Genomic DNA, 20,193 nt, shown 5'->3' on the forward strand with positions numbered 1-20,193 from the left:
ATAGTCACTGTTCATGGTCTGAAACAAATTTTGATAAGATGGGTTGTCCCTCTCTATAACCAAAGAGCTTCTAAAAAACCAGATTTTTGCAAATACAATCCTACTCTGAATGCCCAAGAGGAGCTGTGAAACATCATGTTCTAATTTATCTATTGTGTGAATTTAGATTTTCAAACACTTCATTGCATCTGCTTAAAGCAGGTTCTGTGTAGAAAGCTATGTGCTAAGAATAATGTGGGGCTTGTCCTGACACCAACGAGATGTCCCAAACAAATCCGTGTGGGGCCCAGAGACTGAGGGAGAAGAAGTTGAGCAGAATAACAAAGAAGACAGATGTGAAGTAAGAGGACCCGGATCATGGAGCTAGAGCTGGAAGAAAACTCAGAGGCTGCCTCATCTACCCCTGCCCTCATTTTACAGATGAGGAAAATAAAGCTCAAAGTGGTCTGCCAAAGGTCACCTGGGTAGCCAGTAACAAGTCCATTCTTTTCTGCTGGACCACATTGGTTTTGGGTTCAGCTCCAGGCTTTATTACTTGTCCCCTGTGTGGCCTTGGACAAATTTCCTCACCACTAAAATTCAAGGAGAGGAGTTGGATGAGATCATCTCTAAGGCACATTTTAACCATATTGGATGGGGTTGTCTGGTAGACCAGACCCTGTCCTGACAAAAGAGACTCCTGGCCATGGGTGGGATGGGGAAGGCTGGAGTAGTCTCCTTCAGTGGGCCCACATTACCTGATATCTAGCTCCACCACATTCTTGCAGGCGTTGGCTGAAGTCAGCAAGTAGTACACAGCAGACTCAGACAGCCCATTGTCACTGATGCTGCAAAAGAGAACACAGAAATGATCATCGACCCCTCTGCTGAAAGCACTTCTCAATTTACAGAGGCACAAATCAAGCTGGCCCAAGGAGATCATGCGCTCTTGTTATGTGAAGCTTGTGGCACTTTCTCTGGAAGTCCCCATTTGGTCAAGGGCTCCTAAAGGCTCTGGGCAAGCCCTCCCTCCCAACCCTAATCCCTATCTGTATTTACAGCCACCTAACAGAAAATGCTCCAGATTGGATTGTAAACTCCTCGATGGCAGGACCTGTGGCTCATTTTCCTTTGTATCACTGTACTGCAGAAAGCCCTGTAGCAGGTACTTAGAAAAATCACAGAATCGGAGTTTCAAGAGACCTCAGAAGCCCTCAAGTTCAATCTGCACCTGAGCAGTAATCCCTGTTACAGTGGATGGTTATCTAGCCTTCTCCTGAAGATCTCCAGTGGGAAACCCATTACCTCCTGAGGCAGCTCATTGTACTTTTGAATAACTCTAATTGTTAGGAATTTACACACACAGAGGCACAAATTACACATGCATACACACTTATACACATGGGTATATTTATACACAAACATGCATCTACGTGTACAGATATACACACATGCAGACGCATGTATATTTCTACACACATACGTACACATATCATCTATCAATCTATTTCTCTGCAAATTCTGCCCACCGCTTCTACTTCTTTTGTCTGGGACCAAGCAAAGCCAATCTAATTAATCCCTCTTCGATAGAGTCCATTCCAGTACTTGAGATCAGCTATCATGATCCCTCTAAACTTTCTCTTCTTCAGGCTAATAGCCCCCAATTCCTTTGATTGAACTTCCTATGGGATAATCTCCTGTCCCCTCAACACACACCTCTGGATGTGGTCTAGTTTTCTCAGTGTTGTCTTGAACTAGGCCCCCAACTTCAGATCCAGTCTGACCAGGGCAGAGAAGGTGGAGATGACTGCTCCTCTCATTCCGGATGCTATGTCTCTGTCTCTGTCTCTCTCTCTTTTTGTAAGGCAATCAGGGTTAATCCTAGGATCACACAACTAGTAAGTGTCAAGTGTTTGAGGCCACATTTGAACTCAGGTCCTCCTGACTCTATCCACTGAGCCACCTAGCTGCCCCTGCTATGTCTCTCAATTCAGGCTTGGATGCCAGGAGTTTCTGTAACTATCGTTTCACACTATCGACTCGTATTAAGCCTGCAGTTCAATGCAGCATTCAGATCTTCTTTTTCAGAACTGCAGTTTAGTTACACCTCCTTCAAATTGAATGTTTATTCATTGAATGAATGAACATTGAGGGGGCTTGGGTAGAGACAGTAAAAACAAGAGCTAGTATACATACACACACACATATACACACACATATATTGCTATAATATTTGCGAAGTTTTGTACAAATATTATCTCATTTGATCCTCACAATAACTCTGAGATATAGGTGTTATCATTCCCATTTTACAGATGAAGAAACTGAGGCAGGTAGAGGTCAAGTGACTTGTCTTAGCTCACACAGTTGGTAAGTGTCTAAGGCTAGACTGGAAGCAAAATGGAGGCAGTCTAGTGTAATAGAAAGAGCACTGGACTATGAGGGAAGATTACTGGATTCTAGCCTCAGTGTGGCTGTCAAATCTAGGTGATCTTAACATTTCTTTTCTTTTTTAAAATTATAAACTGGACAAATATTGGCAAACACGAATGTTTCACACGCACACACAAAGAACAGAAAAAGAGGACTTCATAGGAAGCTATTCATCTCCCCTGTGCTCCAATCGTTTGTTTTTTAAGTATTTCAAATTCAATGTATTAGTTCCAGCCCTGTCCTGTTTGGCTGTGTCCCCTTCTGAACTTTCTTCTGCTTTCTTCTGCAAATTGTGAAAGGGATTCTTTGAAGCCGTTTTTTTCTTTTTTTCTGGCATCAATATCACTTATACTTCCATGTCTTCCCTCAACTATTCTTGCCCCCAACAAAAGCCCTTCCTTGTAACCCTTGGGAAAGATCTTCTCTATGCCTCATTTTCCTCTTCTAAAAATGGAAGACTATATGATTTCTAATGGATTTTTTAGCTGTGACCCTAATCTAGGCTTGTCCATAGTTCTTCTGATGACTTTTAAGGTTATTTCAATGCCTGATGGCAGCTCTAACAAAAGGTAGGTTGAGGCAACAAGCAAAGAACAGACATTGTGAATTATATTTTTTAATTGTACACTCAGCTCCTGACCAAGGCTCATTGCAAGTGGCATGGTTCACTGCTATATTCTCAGCATTTTCTGCTCCCCATTACAGAATTTGGCCTGAGACCTACTTAAACTGTTTGGCGATCTGTAAATCAGGCAAGATCTCTGCTAGCTCCCAGCAGCCTTCATCTTCCAGCTGGTTTCCTGACAAACTGAGACACAGATAAGTGAGAAATGGTTAGTGCTTCCAACCTAGTATGTTCATCCACCCTGTAGCCACAACCTCTCTATCTGTCTCAGTAGCCCCAGGTAGAGGGGGGATGATTTACTCTCCACCTGGAATAGATGGGCTAAGTAGCACCCAGGCTCTGTCTGATTCCTGAGGAATTCTTACCCCTCTCTCCATGCCCTAGTCTAAAAAGGAAAGCAAGGATTTGGGCCAGAGCTAAATCATCTGGAAAGGTATTCCCTCTTTTGCCCCCAAACTGTACTTTCCCTGAGAAAAGAATGGGAGTCACGTCAGCGGTTGATCTAAACTCTACCGCTCCTGATATTACATGGGACTCCACCAATCCCAAAGAACTACTCCTAGTGGCCAATAACTCTCTCTTCCCACCCCAACCCCAATCTTCCCCAGAACACCAAACAAGTTGGGAATCTGTCTAGTTTTTGGGTGGGAGATTGTTCCACCTTGACTCAGGGAGAATGCTGATAAAGCAGAGAGTGAGACTAGGGCATTGTAGGTTGGAAAAGCAGGGAGAACTGCATTCTGCTCCTTCTTCTCCTCCCCTTCCCCTTCTGCTTCTCCTCTAGCTGAGAAATGTGCCTAATTTACTACTAATCTAAATCTCTAGATTCTCAGGTAAGATATTTTCAGGTAGCTGGGAACCAGGGTACCACCCACACACATCACCTGCTCAGACACAGTTGTTTCCTCAACCTATCCCCTGATCTAGATCAAAAACAGGGGCCCTGGAGCAACTGTGTCGCTAGGGCCACCCCTCTAATGTCACTCTCTAGTCCAGAGAATACCAAAGTGGGTGATACCATCCCCTGGAGAGGTACAGGAACAACCTGGAGGGGTGGTTGTAGCCTCGGGGTGCAATTGGGGGATACTGAATAAAAATAAGGGGGTGGTGGAAGCATAAGGAAAGAAAAGAAGATAATAAAATTTTGAAAAACTGTTCACACATGTTTCATCTGTTGCCTAATAGAGTTAAAGTTGTAGTGATTATATTATTTTCCAAATAAACACACAAAATGCAAGTTATAACCAATCAGTGGTCAAGTCCACCTATAGATTTTAACAAGCAAGTGTTGGCAGGCAAGCATGTCGTGAATTGTTGGGAAGTCCAGCATACATTGGCAGGAATGTGTGCATGTAATAACTTGTTCACAATACGATACCATACAGTTACATGACAATACTGCATCAGCAAAATTTCAATGCAGAAAAAACCCCATAAATTTATTTAAAAATTATTAAATTTAGGATGTGTCATTTTTTAAAAAACATTTTATATTTTTTTGGAAAAATTAAAGAGTTAAAGAAAGTAGATTTCCAGGGGGCACTGAGTAATTTTTTTTTATAGGGCAGTGGGTCAAATAAGTTTGGGAAACTTTGCTCTAGTGTATAGTACAATCTATAATGCAGAATGGATGCCTGGGGCCCTTCGAACCTGGGGATCCCAGGTCGGCTACCCCCTTTGCCATTATGGCAATCCACCTCTGCCTCTTCGCATCCTTCTGGTCTCTTCCTCCAACTTCCCAACCTCACTCAGCCATTTGGGGCCCATGGAGCAAGAACCAGAGCTGGGGGCTTGTACTCACTCTACTTCTTCCAGGCAGGGCCTGTGCTTGAGCATCTCAGCTATCTCCTTTGCATGGTGGACAGCAAGGTTGCATTTCTGAAGTCTGGCGATTTAGGGGGAGAGGTAAGGAAGGAAAGGGAAATAGATTGGTTAAATGTCCCACCAAGTCAGGTAGAGGTGACGTACCACTTATCTGAGAAAAATAAACCACATGAGAACTGGTTCCTCACTACTCATACCTTACTGATTCTGGGCAGCATTGTGCAGGACACCCTCTAATCCAAACACCACTCCTATGTGACTCCTCCCAGAGGTACCACCCTTCCCCTGTTTGGGAGATCATCTACTAAGACTATGTGCTAAGGTACGGAGGTGCTGAGATCTGCCTTTGTAAAAGGAATGGACATACTGATGAAATCACTGATACCTGAATTATCAATATTTTCAACTTTACCCTTCTTACCTGAATGTTAGCTTTCTGGCCTGAGTCATAACCTTCTTTAGGGGCTCATTTTCTTCACATTCTGGGATCTACAGAAAACAAATGCAAGATGCTAAAGAACAAACACCTTTAAATACTGCCTAGAGGCCAGAAAGCATTAAACAAAATAGTCCAGATCTGGACCCCAATCAGCCAACTTGCCAGGATATCAGGCACAAATAACCACAGTCATTTTAAAGCTTACATTGGTGACCTAGGGGGAAAATTAAAACATTTAAGTCTAATAAAGATAATGGTTAGGAGCTGCAGAAAGTGGCTGAAATGGATTTTCTAAGTATAGCAATAGTAATATTGCTGTTAATGCTACCAATAATAACTGTTTACATTTACATAGTTAATTATTATAAAGATGATGCTTGGTATTAAATTTGAAATAAAGAAGCTAAGTCATTCTGAAAGAAAGCTCACATCTAGGAAAAGTTTCTTTGAAGATTCTATAATGTATTTTGAGTAATTATGCAGTGAATAGCAGTTACCTGTTTCAATCTTTCAAGGGAAATAAGACAAAATGCATTGGGGATGAAGAAAATAGAAACCATCAGTACAATATCATGTTTCCAGTTGGAAGTGAAAAACTCCAGCTAAAGATTTAGAGCTGTCAGGGTCTGTAGAAAGCATCTGTTGAGACTGTAATATGTTAAAAAATATGACTACTTAGTGAAGGGACTGATTTACAAAAAAACAAACAAATCAGAATCTATCCATCCAAATGAGTGTTGTCCCCTTTCAAGCATTTCCTTGGGGTGGCCTTGCATTTATCCTAGTAAAGCTGACTGATCCTGCTCCAAACACCTCTTTAGGAACTGCTACATTCTATACATTTCTGTCCTTTATAAATCTCTTCACCAGTAAGCTAGTGCTCCTGTTTTGAGGTCAGATTTGATTTTTATATATAAGCCAAAACTCACTCAAAGATAATGCAGGTGAAGTAGGTGGTCATGCTCATAAATATTATTAGGTGCAAAAACTGTTTTGATTGAATGGAAGGGTGGGGATAAGGTGGGACTGGATAGGGGCCAGGCAAAGGGGGAACTGTCAGAATGGAAAGTCAATCACGAATTCATTCAATTGTTTTGCATTTGGCAGAATCTCTCAAATGTGTCAGAATTTCCAAATAATGAACCCGAGTGACTCTTAGACCTTACAAAATGAATCCTGCCTGAATAATGCCACAGACGCCAAAGAAACAAATTTGTAAGATCTTCACATGTAATTTTGACATGCAAATTTCCTTGGGTCTTGAGATCCCAGGTTCAAATCTCAGATTTCCTCCTCACCTTCACTGTGATACTGGGTAAATTATTTAACTTCTGTGAGCCTCAGTTTTCTTACTTGTAAAAGGAGGAAACTGAACCAGATGATCTCTAACCCTGACAGCTCTAAATCTTTAGCTGGAGTTTTTCACTGCCAACTGGAAACATGATATTATACTGATGGTTTCTATTTTCTTCATCCCCAATGCTATTTTGTCTTATTTCCTTGAAAGATTGAAACAGGTAACTGCTATTCATTGCATAATTACTCAAAATACATTATAGAATCTTCAAAGAAACTTTTCCTAGATGTGAGCTTTCTTTCAGAATGACTTAGCTTCTTTATTTCAAATTTAACACCAACCATCATCCTCATAACTAACTTCCTACTTGAAAAAAACAACAACCACACCCCTGGCTTTTTCATCATCTTCATCACTCCCAGAGGATTCATTGCTTCATGCATGATTGCAGTCAATTTCTCCACCTGCTTTCACCCTTTTGTGTCAGTTAGAAACAATCTCATTCTTGACACAACAGCATCAGCCCCACAAGCTTCTGTTAACATGTTCAGCACCTCACTTTCTGATCTCATATCACATATCATTACTTCTCTGCCCTCAATTGCAGTCAATCATACACCTCTAGAGGAGACCACACAACCACGGTTAGACGAGGCAAACCACAAGCTTATGTTGGCTGAGCTCAACTGGCCTGTCCTTCCCTGTTTTACTCCATCATCCTCAACACAAATCTTCTGCCTTCTCCCTGTTGGCAGATGACTGTGTGCCTTCTACTTTACTGAGAAAACTGAGGTCCTTCATTGTAAGCTCCTTCTTCATAAAGGCATATTTCCTTCCTTTCCCTTTCCCTCAAGGACCAACCACCTTGGAATGTACAGTTTTGCTACGGTCACTTCATGCAGTCAATAGGAGATTATTGGGTGTCAGACTCTTGTGTTAAGAAGATTAAGAAGGTCCCTGCCCTCAGGGAACTTATAGTAAAGTAGAGGGAACAAAACAAGTGTGTCACTAATTAGGAGACATGATAAATACCAGAAGAACCACAAATGAAAAAAGAAAAGGCTTGCAAGTTGAAATGCACTGCAATCTTTCTCTGGTTCTGACAAATTCCCCTTCACAAAAAGTCCCATCAGAAGTGGAAGAGAAGTAATCTCATAAATTTCTCTTATTTCCCAAGTGAGAAAATGGGGTCAAGGAGGTTAAATGGTGGAACCGACGCCCCACAGCTCCTCCAGGGAGGCCTCAGGGCCTCCCCAGCTCATTGCAGAACTAAGATTTCTTCCAAGTTTGCTCTTTCAATAGCTTCAGGTTTTCCAAATGGGTTTAGCTTTATAATCTTTCCTCAACCAAAGTTTTATCCCAGCTCACATCCAATTCCAAGGTATAATCAACCTTTGCTAATTTAGAATAGTTAGAGAAAGCCTGAATTAGTGAAAAATTTGAATCAGAATGTTTTTCAAAGAAATGCACTTTTATTACTTTTCAACCTAGATTAGTTTGAAACATGCTCTTACCAGCTAACAGTTTTATCAAGGGGAGATACTGTTAGTTGATTTAATGAAATATATAAGGGGCACTTGTAATTAATGCATTAGTTAAAATAGGCTATAGATTCTCCTTAATCTGGTTCAACTCTCTCATTTTACAGTTGAGGAAACTGAGGTACAGAGGGGAAGTGAATTCTCTAGGGTGACATGAGGGGATAGCACAGCCAGGATTTGAATTTGGGTCTTCTGACCTTAGATCCAGTGCCCTTCCATATACCACAAAACTATTTTGCATGGTTTTCCCAAAGTACACAGACTGCCTCTTTGAGACTAATTGAGGCCTGCAGTCACCTGGAAAAGGGATGTCAGAATTACCCATGCCCTCTTCTTACCGAGGCATTTCCAGAGTCTTTCCTGAGGATACAAAGAAGAGAATGATGATCTGTGCCTGCCTGTGAAGAGGAAATAAGAGGGGAAGAATAAAATCTGGGTTAGGCTGACAATCCATAAGCACATAGTAGTAATAATGATAATGATAATAGTTAACATCTACATAATGCTACTACACTTCAGGTACCCTGCTATGTGCTTTACAATTATAATCTCATTTGATCCTCACAATGGAGGTGGTAGGTGCTATTATTATCCCCATTTTACAGATGAGGAAACTGAAACAGAGGTTAAGTGATTTGCCTAGGGTCACACAACTAGGAAGTGTCTGAGGCCAAATCTGAACTCAGGTCTTTCTGACTCCAAGCCAGACACTCTAGATGCACTGCACCACCCGAGCTGGTATGAAGGAATGCCTCATGGTGTGCCGAACCTTATCATCCCTGAGGTCCAAAGCCCAAGCATATGAAACTCAAGGAGCCACACATCCCATCATCAGAGATCACTGGCCGCCTGCTCTCTCTCTCACCTCCACCCTCTGGCCCTCTAACTTCTCCCTAGCCCTTGAACCTCAACCTCTGAAGGTGGTCTCTGGTTGAGACTACATGGCTCACCTAATCTCCAAGGTGGTGACTCTGGGGTAAGAAACCGCTTCCCTCGCCAAGGCAAGGATTGTCGAGACAGAAACCGCATTTCTGCTTAAGCTGTGGGTTTGAGGCAGAAAATCAAGATGTCAGAATGGAAGCTCTGCCCAGCCCAAACTTCCCAGTATCACTTCTTCCTCCCAACTCTGCTCCCACCTTCCCACTCCTTAATACATTAATTGTCTTATGCAAACTCTGCATGCCTCCTTCTCTGCAGTCTCCAAGCCTCACCCTTGACCCGAGATACTTTTGCCTGGACCCTGCCCCTGAGCTCTACCCCTGAGGCTTGGCCAAGAGGAGCCAGAGAGCCCAGAGAGGTCCCCCAACCCAGGGCCTGCCCCACTGAGTCCAGAATCCTGCCTTGGGATTCAATGATAAATCCTACTGTTTCCTGACACCTCCTTGGGGATCAGATTCTCCTCTACTCCCGCATTTTACCAGAATGGATTCTAGATGACTTCAGGTACTTGTGGTTGGTGGTGGGGAGCACAGAGAGACTGGGACAAACTGCTTAAGATCAGCTTTGTCTACTTTGGCCCAAAATGAGTGATGGTAGCTACTTACTCAATTTTCTGTAACTGCTGCATCTTGTGGAGTATCTCAATGATCTTTAAACATGAAGAATCATTCAATCTGTTGTCCTGCAAACTGAAACATGACACATGTCACTACCTGGGGACTGTCTGACTCTGGGATTCTCCTTACTGAGTATATCTCAGAGCACTCTGCCAAGCTCAAAGGTGGCAGGCAAGTACCACGACTCTCTCCAATATCGGACAGAAGGCCCAGAGAGTTCCAGTGATTTGCCCACCCAGCAGGCAAGGCAGAGGTGGTGATTCCTCCCTCTCTCTTCTGGGCTTTGCTTTTCTCTCTGCCAGTTGCATTTGACTCAGCATTCTCCCCTTTTTTCAGGCTCAGCGGAACAGTTTTCACCAAAGGGCTGCTTAGCTCATTCCTCAGGAGCCTCACAGCTGGTCTATAGGGTAACAGTGCCCGAATATTAAGTTCTAGACTTCTCCATAGCTTAAATTGGGTAGGATCACTGAGCACCAGGGATCTGTCTAGTGGCTACGTGAGGCAGGGCTAGAAAGGCAACGTGACATAGGGGGCTGGGGTTCTAGTCTGAACATTCACTAACCAGCTCTGGGACTCAGAGCCAGTGACTTCTCACTAAGCCTCAGTCTTTTCTTCTGTTAAGGAGAAGCCATAACTCCTTCCCCAATTGCTTTGAAGTACTGTTGTGATAATCAAATGAGATATGGACGCAAAAGCACTTTGAAAAGTCCAAAGCTCCATTTCCTATGTAAGTTATGGTCATTATTATGCTTCCTAAGCCATCATTTTCCAAATTGTTAAAAAATTTGAAACACACCTATAAACTTGTACAAACCACACTGGTGGGACCTTATAATAACAATAGCTTATATTTATTAAGTGCTTACTATATGCCAGGCACTCTGCTGGGGATACAAACAGAGGCAAAAGGCAGTCCCTGTCCTCACAGAGTCAGAATCTAATGGGGACTCCACTCAACAGGCAAACACTTATGTACCCCAAAAAGCTATGTACAGGATAAATGGGAATTAATTCAAGGAGAGAAAGCACTAGAATTAAGAGGGGTTAGGAAAGGCTTCCCACAGAAGGTGGGGTTTTATCTGGGATTTAAAGGAAGCCAGGGAAGTCAGCAGTTGGAGTGAGGAGGAAGAATGTTCCAGGAATGGGGGACAGCCAGAGAAGATGCAGAGAGCAGAGAGATGGAGTGTATTGTCTACAGAACAACCAGGATGTCAGTGTCTGGATCGAAGAGTACATGGTGGGGGAAAAGGTATAAGAAGACTAAAAAGGTAGGAGGCGCCTAGCTGGTGAAGGGCTTTGAATGCCAAACAGAGGATTTAGGGTTACAGAGCACCTCACACATGGAGCCCTGGTCCCTCTCACTGACTTCGTTGTCCTTTTAAGAGAGAGGGAACAGGGGCAGCTAGGTGGCGCAGTAGATAGAGCACCGGCCCTGAAGTCAGGAGGATCTGAGTTCAAATCCAGCCTCAGACCAAACATGACACTTAACTAGCTGTGTGATCCTGGGCAAGTCACTTAACCCCAATTGCCTAAAAATAAAAAAAAGAAAAGAAAAAAAAGAGAGAGGGAACAGAAACTTAGGAACTCACAGCTAACTGTTATCTGTGGAGGCCCTGACAGAAAGCTAAGAGAACTTCTTTCCTGAGGAGACTAGGCCAGTTAGCTACCCTTGAAGAATGAGTGTGTGCAAGATGACAAGAGTTAACTGTCATTGTTGAGAGAGTCTGAAGAAACAATTTTAGAACTTAGTTTAACTCTTATTCTGTGGAGGCCACTTTCTGAGAGAGCTAAACCGCCATCCTGAGAGAAACAGATTGTGGAACTGTGGTTTCATAGCTGAGGATTCAGCAGCGAGGGAGAAATGCCTGGCTGTGACTGGTGATCCATCTCAGAGCTTACATATTGCTGAAACATTTCTCTAATTCTTTGCATTATTTCTTCTTCTTATGTTAATAAATTATGTGGCCAGTAAAATCAATTGTTGTCTAAACCTATGAAACTGGGATTTGGTACTGAAAGGAGGAAAAAGCTTATGGGGAAAGGTTTCTCTGATTTTTATGAACCAGAGGCTTAGGGCTAATTAATTAATTATTGAGATGGTTTCTTTATTGTGAGAATTTATGAATAAATTTCAGAATTTACCCTCTTCATTGTCTGAACCTGATGAAAGAAAGAATAAAGTAACAAGTCGGAAGAAAGAATGGTGATTTGATGTGTGTATACTTGAGAGCACCCAAGGGGTGTTCTCACTTCGGGCCACCCACCCATAGCCTCACCCATGGGACTGCTATAGTTATCTTCACATCCTCACAATAGCTCTGTGAGGTAGTTAATTTATTATATTTATATAATAAATTTATATTGCTCAGGGTCACATAGCTTGTTAGTGTCTGAGCTAGTATTCAAATTTAGTTCTTCAACCATACCACCTACTTCATGTTTGAGAGCAAAGGACAAACAACTTCATGTATTCTTTCTGTCATCATGTTCAGCTACCTGTATATCTACACCTCTCCAATCCCAAGCATATAATATGTATATGCATGTATGTATAAACAATGTCCTTTCCACCACAGTCCCCACCCCCTTCACCTCCTGATTCAAGTTGGCCAGGGGAAGGAGGAAGCCCAAGCTATCCTGATGTACATGCCTCAGTGGTCCAACAGCCTGCCATAAGATCAAGGCCAAAAAAGAAAAATCTTCCCCCTCTTCCATGGGCCTCACTGCCCTTTGGGATCCAGTCTTATTACTCTTGACACCATGACACTCCCCTTTCAGGATTACACTACTTTGACAGGGAAGAAGCATCCTGGGCCAGCCAGTAGGGGGTGGAGAGGATTTAGGACAATTTCATTCATCTCCAAAGTCCTGGATTGGGTTAATATCATCCCATTGACCCATACTCACTTAATCTCTTCCAGCTGAAGACAGTCTGTAAACGCTTGTGCCAGGTGGCCAATGCCTTGAACTGAGATGTTATTTCCAGTCAACCTACAGAAGTACAGACACAGACCTCAGGTGGGGACTGAGAGAATGAATCTTGACTGAACACCAGGATAGGACTTATCCACAGGCCAAAGAGGTCTGTGCTGGAGAGGAGTAACCTAATGTGTGTGCTTCATCCCCAGGGAAGCAGGGAGCAGCTTTGGATTAATCTCCTGGGTACCATGCCCCATGGCCTGTTCAGGGACAGGCCTGGCCAGCTGGAGGAGTGTGTCATATGCTATCAGAAGCCAGATGGGCTCTAAGAAAAGAGCTTACTCAAGTTTCTTCAGATTTTCCATTGTTGGCAATATCCTGGAGAGGGCTTCTGCAAAAGCATCTCTGCACTTCCTGCTTCTAACCCTAGAGGATGCAGAAAAGAGAAAGTGGGAAAGGGTTTAAAAGATTGAAATGATATAGCTTAAATATAAATTAAATGTATTAAATATAAATTAAAATTATATAGATCAAAATTACATAAAATTATTGAATCAGAGGATTCACCAAGAGGAAAATCTTGAGGTCATCTAGTCCAACCCCCTTTTTGTGCAGATGAAGAAACTGAGACACTGGAGATTGAGAGACTTGCCTGAGGTCACATGTGTATTAAGCACCAGAGATGTTATTTAGTTCCAGGCCCTCTTATTCCGAAGGCAGTATCTTTGTACTGTACCACTGTACCACACCAATGCTTAATATTAATTTACATTTCTAATGGGATACTATTGTTACATAAGAAATGATGAGCAGGAAGACTTCAGAAATGCCTGGAAAGGGAGACATGAAGTGAGGAGAACCTGGAAAACATTGTACACAGCAACAGCAACATTGGGCGGTGACCAACTTTGATAGACTTAGCTCAACTCAGCAATGCAATGATCTGAGACAATTCCAAAAGACTTTTGATGGAAAATGCTATCCACATCCAGAGAAAGAACTATGGAGTCTGAATGCAGATTGAAGAAGACTATTTTCTCTTTCTCTTTTTTTTTCTTTCTCATGGTTTTCCCCTTTTGTTCTGATTCTTCTTTCACGACATGACTAATGTGGAAATATGTTTAATATGTTTGTACTTGTGTAACCCATATCAGATTGCATGCCATCTTGGGAAGGGAGGAAGGGAGGGTGAAAATTCAGAACTTAAAATCTTATAAAATTGAATTCTGAAAACTAAAAATAAATTGAAAAATATTAATTTACATTTCTGTCATTTTATGGTTCACAACTTGCCCAAAGTGAATAAGAGCTGAGACCAGAACCCAGCTTCTCTGACTTCCAGCCTAGAGCTTTTTCTACCATACCACACTGGAACTAGATTCCTGAGCCCACAGGGCTCATTGTCTTCATTTGACATATTAGGAAAATAAGTCTTTGAGAAGTTTAGTGATGAGGCCCAAGGTTACTAAGAAAATTAGGTACACCCAGGGACCCCTCTGCTAGGCACACACCCCAAAAAAATCAAAGACAGTGTCCCTATATATACAAAAAAAAATCATAGTAGCACTTTTTTTTTTGTCATTGGTCAGTGGTGTCTGGCTCTTCATGACCCCATGTGGGATTTTCTTGGCAAAGATACCAAAATGATTTGCCATTTTCTTCTCCAGTTCATTTTACAGATGAGGAAACTAAGGCCAACAGGGTTGGGTGACTTGCCTAGGGTCATGCAGATAGTAAGTGTCTGGGGCTAGATTTGAACTCAGGTCTTCTCGGATGGTACTCTGGCCACTGCACCACCTAGCTGCCCCACTAGCCTTTAGTAGCAAAGAATTTGAATGAAAGAGGGTATCCATTGGTTAAAGAATGACTGAACAAACTAGTATGTGAATGTCCTCTAATACTGTGTAGTAAGAAATAAAGTCTATGAGAAAAAAAAAAGAAAAGAAAATTAGGTACAAAGTTAGGGATTCCCACGTTCCATACTTGTGGCCAAGAGTCCACATATTTAAAGTGTCTAGCTAGGGTTAGGGATGATGCCTGTTAATACAGAACTGAGAAATTAACTTCCCCATAGTGATGGAACTCATGGCCATGGCCTTGTTAATACCACCCCACTGCAATGACCATCTTTATCTGAGCACTCAGTCTCACAAAGGCCACATCTCCCATAATACTATATATTATCATAGTACTATGTTTTATCTCTATCTCTTACTCACCTGAGACTTTCAATTTTCTCACAGCCAGCTAGGGCATCAAGGCACTGTGGCTCCAAAGAGCAGCCAGAAAAATTGAGATGCATAGAAGCAGGAGCATGGTTGATGAGAGAGGTCAGGGCAGCCAAATCGGTGCAGTTCAGGGGGAAATTACGGAAGTCCAGACTGAAAGGAAGGTGCCTGCCAGCCTGCTTAACCAGCTCAGCATCCTGGGTCTCCCCAACACAGTGGCACAGCTCTATCATCTTGGGTCCTGTTAGGTTTCGGGCTGCCAGCCCCTGTAACACTTGCCGGATGGCTGCCTGCTTGGTACCCACCCAGGCTTCATCCTGTTGCGACAACTGACTCAGGAAGGACTGGCAGGTCTGGGAGGAGAAGCCTGACAAAAAGGTATGGAAGCGATCCAGAAGTTCTGTCCTGGCTTCGGTCCTCAGGGGCCATTTGGACTTGAGAAAGAAGTGGCAGCCCACATCATCCTTATCTATGTTGGGGCTCACCATCAGATACAGGGCTGCAAAGAACTCCTGTAGGCTGAGGTGGACAAAGGCATAGCATGTCTTCTGCTGCTGGATTCCTGTCTTTACCCTGAAGGAGGACAGTAGGTTGTGGGTAGCTGCAAAGGCCACTACCCGTTCAGGTATATTACCTGGGTAGAATACTGTTTGCTTGGCCTTTAGCCCATTGAAGGCTAGTTCACCAAGGCCCAGAAGAGCCTGGGAGTTCTTGCTCAGCCAGGTGTCCTTGTCCTCAGAGGCCCCCTGCTTCCGGCTGATGAAGACATGGAGCATCTGCATATAGACCTGGGTGACTGTTGAGGGGAAGTCAATGGTATTGCCCTGGGGCAGGAGGTGATAGAGACAGATGCAGATGATACAACACAGAGCTGGGACAGAGCACAGGCTCTGGAGCTGGGTATTGTCCCTGAGTTGGGAGAGGGCCATATCCCGAAAGGTCAGTCCATGGAAGAAGTTGCTGACATACTTCTCGATCTGCAGCCATTCAAACCCCCAGACCTCAAACACTGATGTAGCTGTTTCCAGTAAGAAGTCTGGGATCTTCCCAGGGCGTGAGGTGGTCACCACCCAGCATCCTGGCAAGAGGGTTCCACTACAGAGGCTAGAGAACAGTGTGGCGACAGGCAGAGGTAGGGTAGGATTCAGGGAGTCCTCACCACAGGGCCCCTGACTGGGCCAGGGGAAGAGGAACTCATCCAGCCCATCGAAGACCAGCAGAACTCGCTGGGCATTCTCCTGAAGATGCTGGAAGATGGCATCAGGCTCATCCTCTGGGCTCAGGTATAACTCAAAGAGGAGCTGGGGAAGGGTCAGCTCCTGGCTCACTAGGTTAAGCTGGCGGAATTCAAAGAGGAAGACCTTGCTGAACTGGTCCAGCTCTCTGTTTGCCCACTTCTGGCAGATTCGATGCATCAGCATGCTCTTCCCTGCCCCTGGCTTCCCAAGCACGACTGTCACCTTGGTGCCTGCACCCGACTGGCCCTTGAATAGGTCCTGGACCTTCAAATCAGCCCCATCTTCTACCTCAAGAGGTCCTGACAGAGCATCGCCCCGTGGTTTCTCTGGATTCTCCTTCAGCCAGGTTACCTTGCCCCGATGCACAACTAGGTCCACGTACGTCTGGCTGAAGGAGAATGGCCGTCCTTTCTGGGGCACGGTGGTTCTTACTTGTGTACTCCCATACCTCTGCAGGACCAAGGTCCTCAGGAGCTTCTCATACCTTCTGACCGACTCTGCATGAGATTCAGGGTTGGGGAAGCAGGGGAATTGATGAGTTTCAGTTTCCCCTACAGTCTTTCCCTCCCCCTGAAAATGTAACTTGTGATTCTGCCACTAGATACAGTGGGGGAAGAGTGGTACAAGGAAAATTAACGACTCAACTTCTCTTCCTATTGGCTTGTGGGGAACTACAGAATTTGAGAGTTGGAAAGAACTTCAGCAGCCATCTGGTATAATTCATGCCCCAAAATAAACCCCATAACAATCTGACAACTGGTCACTGAGCCTCTACTAAAATACCTCCAGTGATGGCCGGCCATGTTGCCCCTTTGAGATTTCCACTCATTGCTCCTGGTTTTGCACTCTCCCATCTCAGTTGGGGTGCCCCTAGGCAGGAGTGCCCTGAAGCCAGCTCTAATCAGCTCAAGAGAGCCAACTGTTAAATTTTTAGTCTGAACATTTACACCTTGGAATTTTGCAAATTCTACAAATCAGGGTTTATTGTTTTGTTGAATGTACAGACTTAAGAAAATGATTGAGAAAATGTTAATAATGCAATTAAACTTTTAAATTTATGCCACTTTTTTTCCCCTAGAGATCAGGCTGTTAAATACCTACCAGCATATCACTGCCCTAGGGCCATCCCAACTTCTCTTTCCCCACAACCCATAACAGGAAGGGGCTCTGGCCTTTAGTGGGGACCAGACCCAGACCTTATTACCAGCAAGACCACTGTGTTTGCAGCATATGAGATTAGGGGGGTGGTTTGGGAAGAGAGGAAAACACCTTTTAAAGCAGCGTGTCATAAAGCCAGTTACTCGATGAATTAAGTTAAGTCCTTAGTACCTCAAGTCCTTATCTAAGCCTGCTCTGGAGCGTTCTTTCTAGAACAGGAGGGAATTAGGGAATAGAGAGGCTCTGGGGAAGAGACAAAATTTCAGTACTTGCCCCAGAGGACTTCTCCACCACCCAAGGCTATGTTTGAAAGAGAAAAGTATATTCCCCATTGTTTGGAATCTTTCTGAGAATAATGCTTGGGTCACTGTTCAATGTCTGGGAGCTGGCCAGTGAATACATGCCTCAGATAAGTTCCTTTGGTAGATGAGCAGGGCCCTGGTACGGTCTGGGGTCTCTAGTTTGTCCTCCCTCTTCGTTATCCACCCTCCCACACACACATACATACATAGTAGCTAACAGAGCTGAGTTACCTAGCTGCTGCTGCCTGGAACATTTTCGACGAGGTGAGGAGCCTATCTCTGAGGAGGGTCGCTTGAAGCCTAGGAGAGAAGGTGATGGAGGGTTGAGATGCAAGCCATGAACTTGGAGCTACAAAGAATCTCATGAGCATCCCTTTGAACAGCCCCTACCTCCTGGGTGCAGGGGAGGGAAAGGAGGCAGGGAGAGGGAGGAGGCAAGGAAAGAAAGCTTCCAAACAAAAGAATGCAGATTGGAATGCTACAAGAAACCAGGTAAAGGGCCAGAAAACAGCAAAATCTACTCTTCTCTTGCTTTTGGGCTTGTCTACAGGAAGTGAGGTCTGGGTTGGGGGGTGGGAGGTAGCCCAGTGTATCTGTGGTAGGCAGCATGACACAGTGGGACAATATGAACAAAGGACTTGCATGTCTGACAGGCTGGCAGCCCCCACAGACTACAGGTGTTGTTTCTGCATGACCTTCCCAGACCCACAAAGGGCAGAGCCAGTAGGCAGAAGGATGGGGACTGTCACACTGTTTCCCCAACTCCTGCAGTCAGGAAAGGTTACAGTCTCATTGATCTCTCTCTCCAAGTCTCTCATAGAGTTACATAAAGTTCAGAGCAAGGAAGGAATATCAGAGGCCACTTGTCTAAGTTCTAAATGAGCAAGAATCCTTTAACATGTGATCATTCAGCCTTTGCTTGAAGACTTCCAGTGGGGGGGAAATTACTAAGGCCCGGGGCAGACTGTTTTACTTTTAAACAACCTAATAGGAAGTTTTTCCTTATATCAGGCCTAAATCTGCCTCTTAAAAGCAGCTAGTCAGGGGTGGGGAACCTGTGGATTCCAGTCTCAGTCAGAGGGCTGCACTTGAGGACCTAGAGGGCCACATGTGGCCTCGAGGCCGAAGGTTCCCCATCCCTGAACTAGGTGGTTCAATGGAGAGAACACTGGGCCTGGAATCAGGAAGACCTGAGTTCAAATTTGAACTCAGACATTTACTAGCTGTGTGATCCTGGACAAATCAGTTAACTTCTGTTGCCTCAGTTTCCTCAACTATAAAATGGGGATGATAATAGCACCCACCTCCCAGAGTTGTTGTGAGACAAATGAGATAATTTTGTAAAGCACTTGGCACAGGGCCTGGCATATAGTAGATGCTTAATAAATGCATATTTCCTTCCTTCCCAGTGTTCAAGCCTGTCAATATCTCTTTTTGGTCATGATTCTGAATCCTGACTGTCATCCAGTGTAGGAGCTATCCCTCCCTGTAGATGTCATCTACCCTCCAGGCCAGGGCTCTGAGGAACAGATGGAGAAGCCAAGCATATGATCTAAACATCTTATTTTCTTTTAATAATCCCTAAAGAAACTCCCTATTTCTGCTCTCTACAGCTAAGCAGAACAAATTTAATTCCTCTTCCATATAGTTCAGTTCGGTTGTTGTTCAGTCATGTCCTATTCTTCATGACCTCATTTGGGGTTTTCTTGGCAAAGATACTGGAGTGGTTTGTCATTTCCTTCTCCAGCTCATTTTACAGGTGAGGAAACTGAGGCAAACAGTGGTAAGTGACTTGCCCAGGAACTAGGAAAACAATACACACAGTGACTGTAACAATGTGGTAAATGACTTGCCCAGGAACTAGGAAAACAATATACACAGTGATTGTAACAATGTAGATGGAAAGGAAAACCACAAACCAATCAAAACTGAATGCTGAGAAAATAAAAGGCACAGGCTTTGTCTTCCAAGAAAAGATATTAGAAGACATTTCCCCTCATTTTTTTGCAGAGGTGGGGGTTTATAAGGTGTGAAACACTGCATATAACATCATATTTTTTTTTTCAATGTGTTTTGTGGCTTTGCTGAATTGTTTTCTTATTCCTTTTTTTTTTTTAAACCTTTGCCAGAGGGAATGATTATCTGGAAGGGGACAGAAGGAAAAATACAAGTGAAAATGTAAGCAATGTGAAAACAAGAGATACCATAAATATATATTTTTTAAAAATACCAACTCAACCTGCTAACCTGGTTTAGCAACTATTTATATTTTAATGAATTCCAATACATGAAGTATCATAATAATTTTTCTGGCACTCCCTCTAAATTCCCATCAGGTCTCTTTGTTAATCATTCATTCTCATTAGTGCTTCTTCTTGTTGCTATGGCCCCAGTTCAGCTTTTTTTTTCTTACTCATTTTTAAAAAAATTACCCATGATTTCTTAAAGGACTTCCAAGATTTTTCTTTTAATTTTTTATACTTAATTGCTTATGTCTTAACTGTATTTTAATATTCTGTTACATTCACATACCACAGTTTACTTAGCCATTCCCCTACTGTTGGGCATTTAGGTGGCATCTAGGTTTTTGTAATTACATGTTATGCTGCTATGAAAACAGTTTGAACAAATAGCTCTTTTTTTTTGTTGTTGTT

At 43.4% G+C, this 20,193-nt stretch overlaps 1 protein-coding gene across 1 annotated transcript in view; it reads right to left on the reverse strand.

The window, feature by feature from the left end:
* The window catches only part of NLRC5 (NLR family CARD domain containing 5), a 98,419-nt gene that overhangs the window by 44,248 nt on the left and 33,978 nt on the right, over positions 1-20,193 (reverse strand). The window contains 11 exon segments of the mRNA XM_078150060.1: positions 738-827; positions 3,137-3,220; positions 4,839-4,922; positions 5,283-5,334; positions 8,460-8,536; positions 9,089-9,178; positions 9,683-9,766; positions 12,602-12,685; positions 12,956-13,039; positions 14,833-16,576; positions 17,771-17,839. Coding sequence (XP_078006186.1) covers positions 738-827; positions 3,137-3,220; positions 4,839-4,922; positions 5,283-5,334; positions 8,460-8,536; positions 9,089-9,178; positions 9,683-9,766; positions 12,602-12,685; positions 12,956-13,039; positions 14,833-16,576; positions 17,771-17,839 — 2,542 coding nt within the window.

The sequence above is a fragment of the Phascolarctos cinereus genome, unplaced genomic scaffold, assembly GCF_003287225.1.
Source record: "Phascolarctos cinereus isolate Bilbo 61053 unplaced genomic scaffold, phaCin_HiC Scaffold_2;HRSCAF=192, whole genome shotgun sequence".
Taxonomy (NCBI): domain Eukaryota; kingdom Metazoa; phylum Chordata; class Mammalia; order Diprotodontia; family Phascolarctidae; genus Phascolarctos; species Phascolarctos cinereus.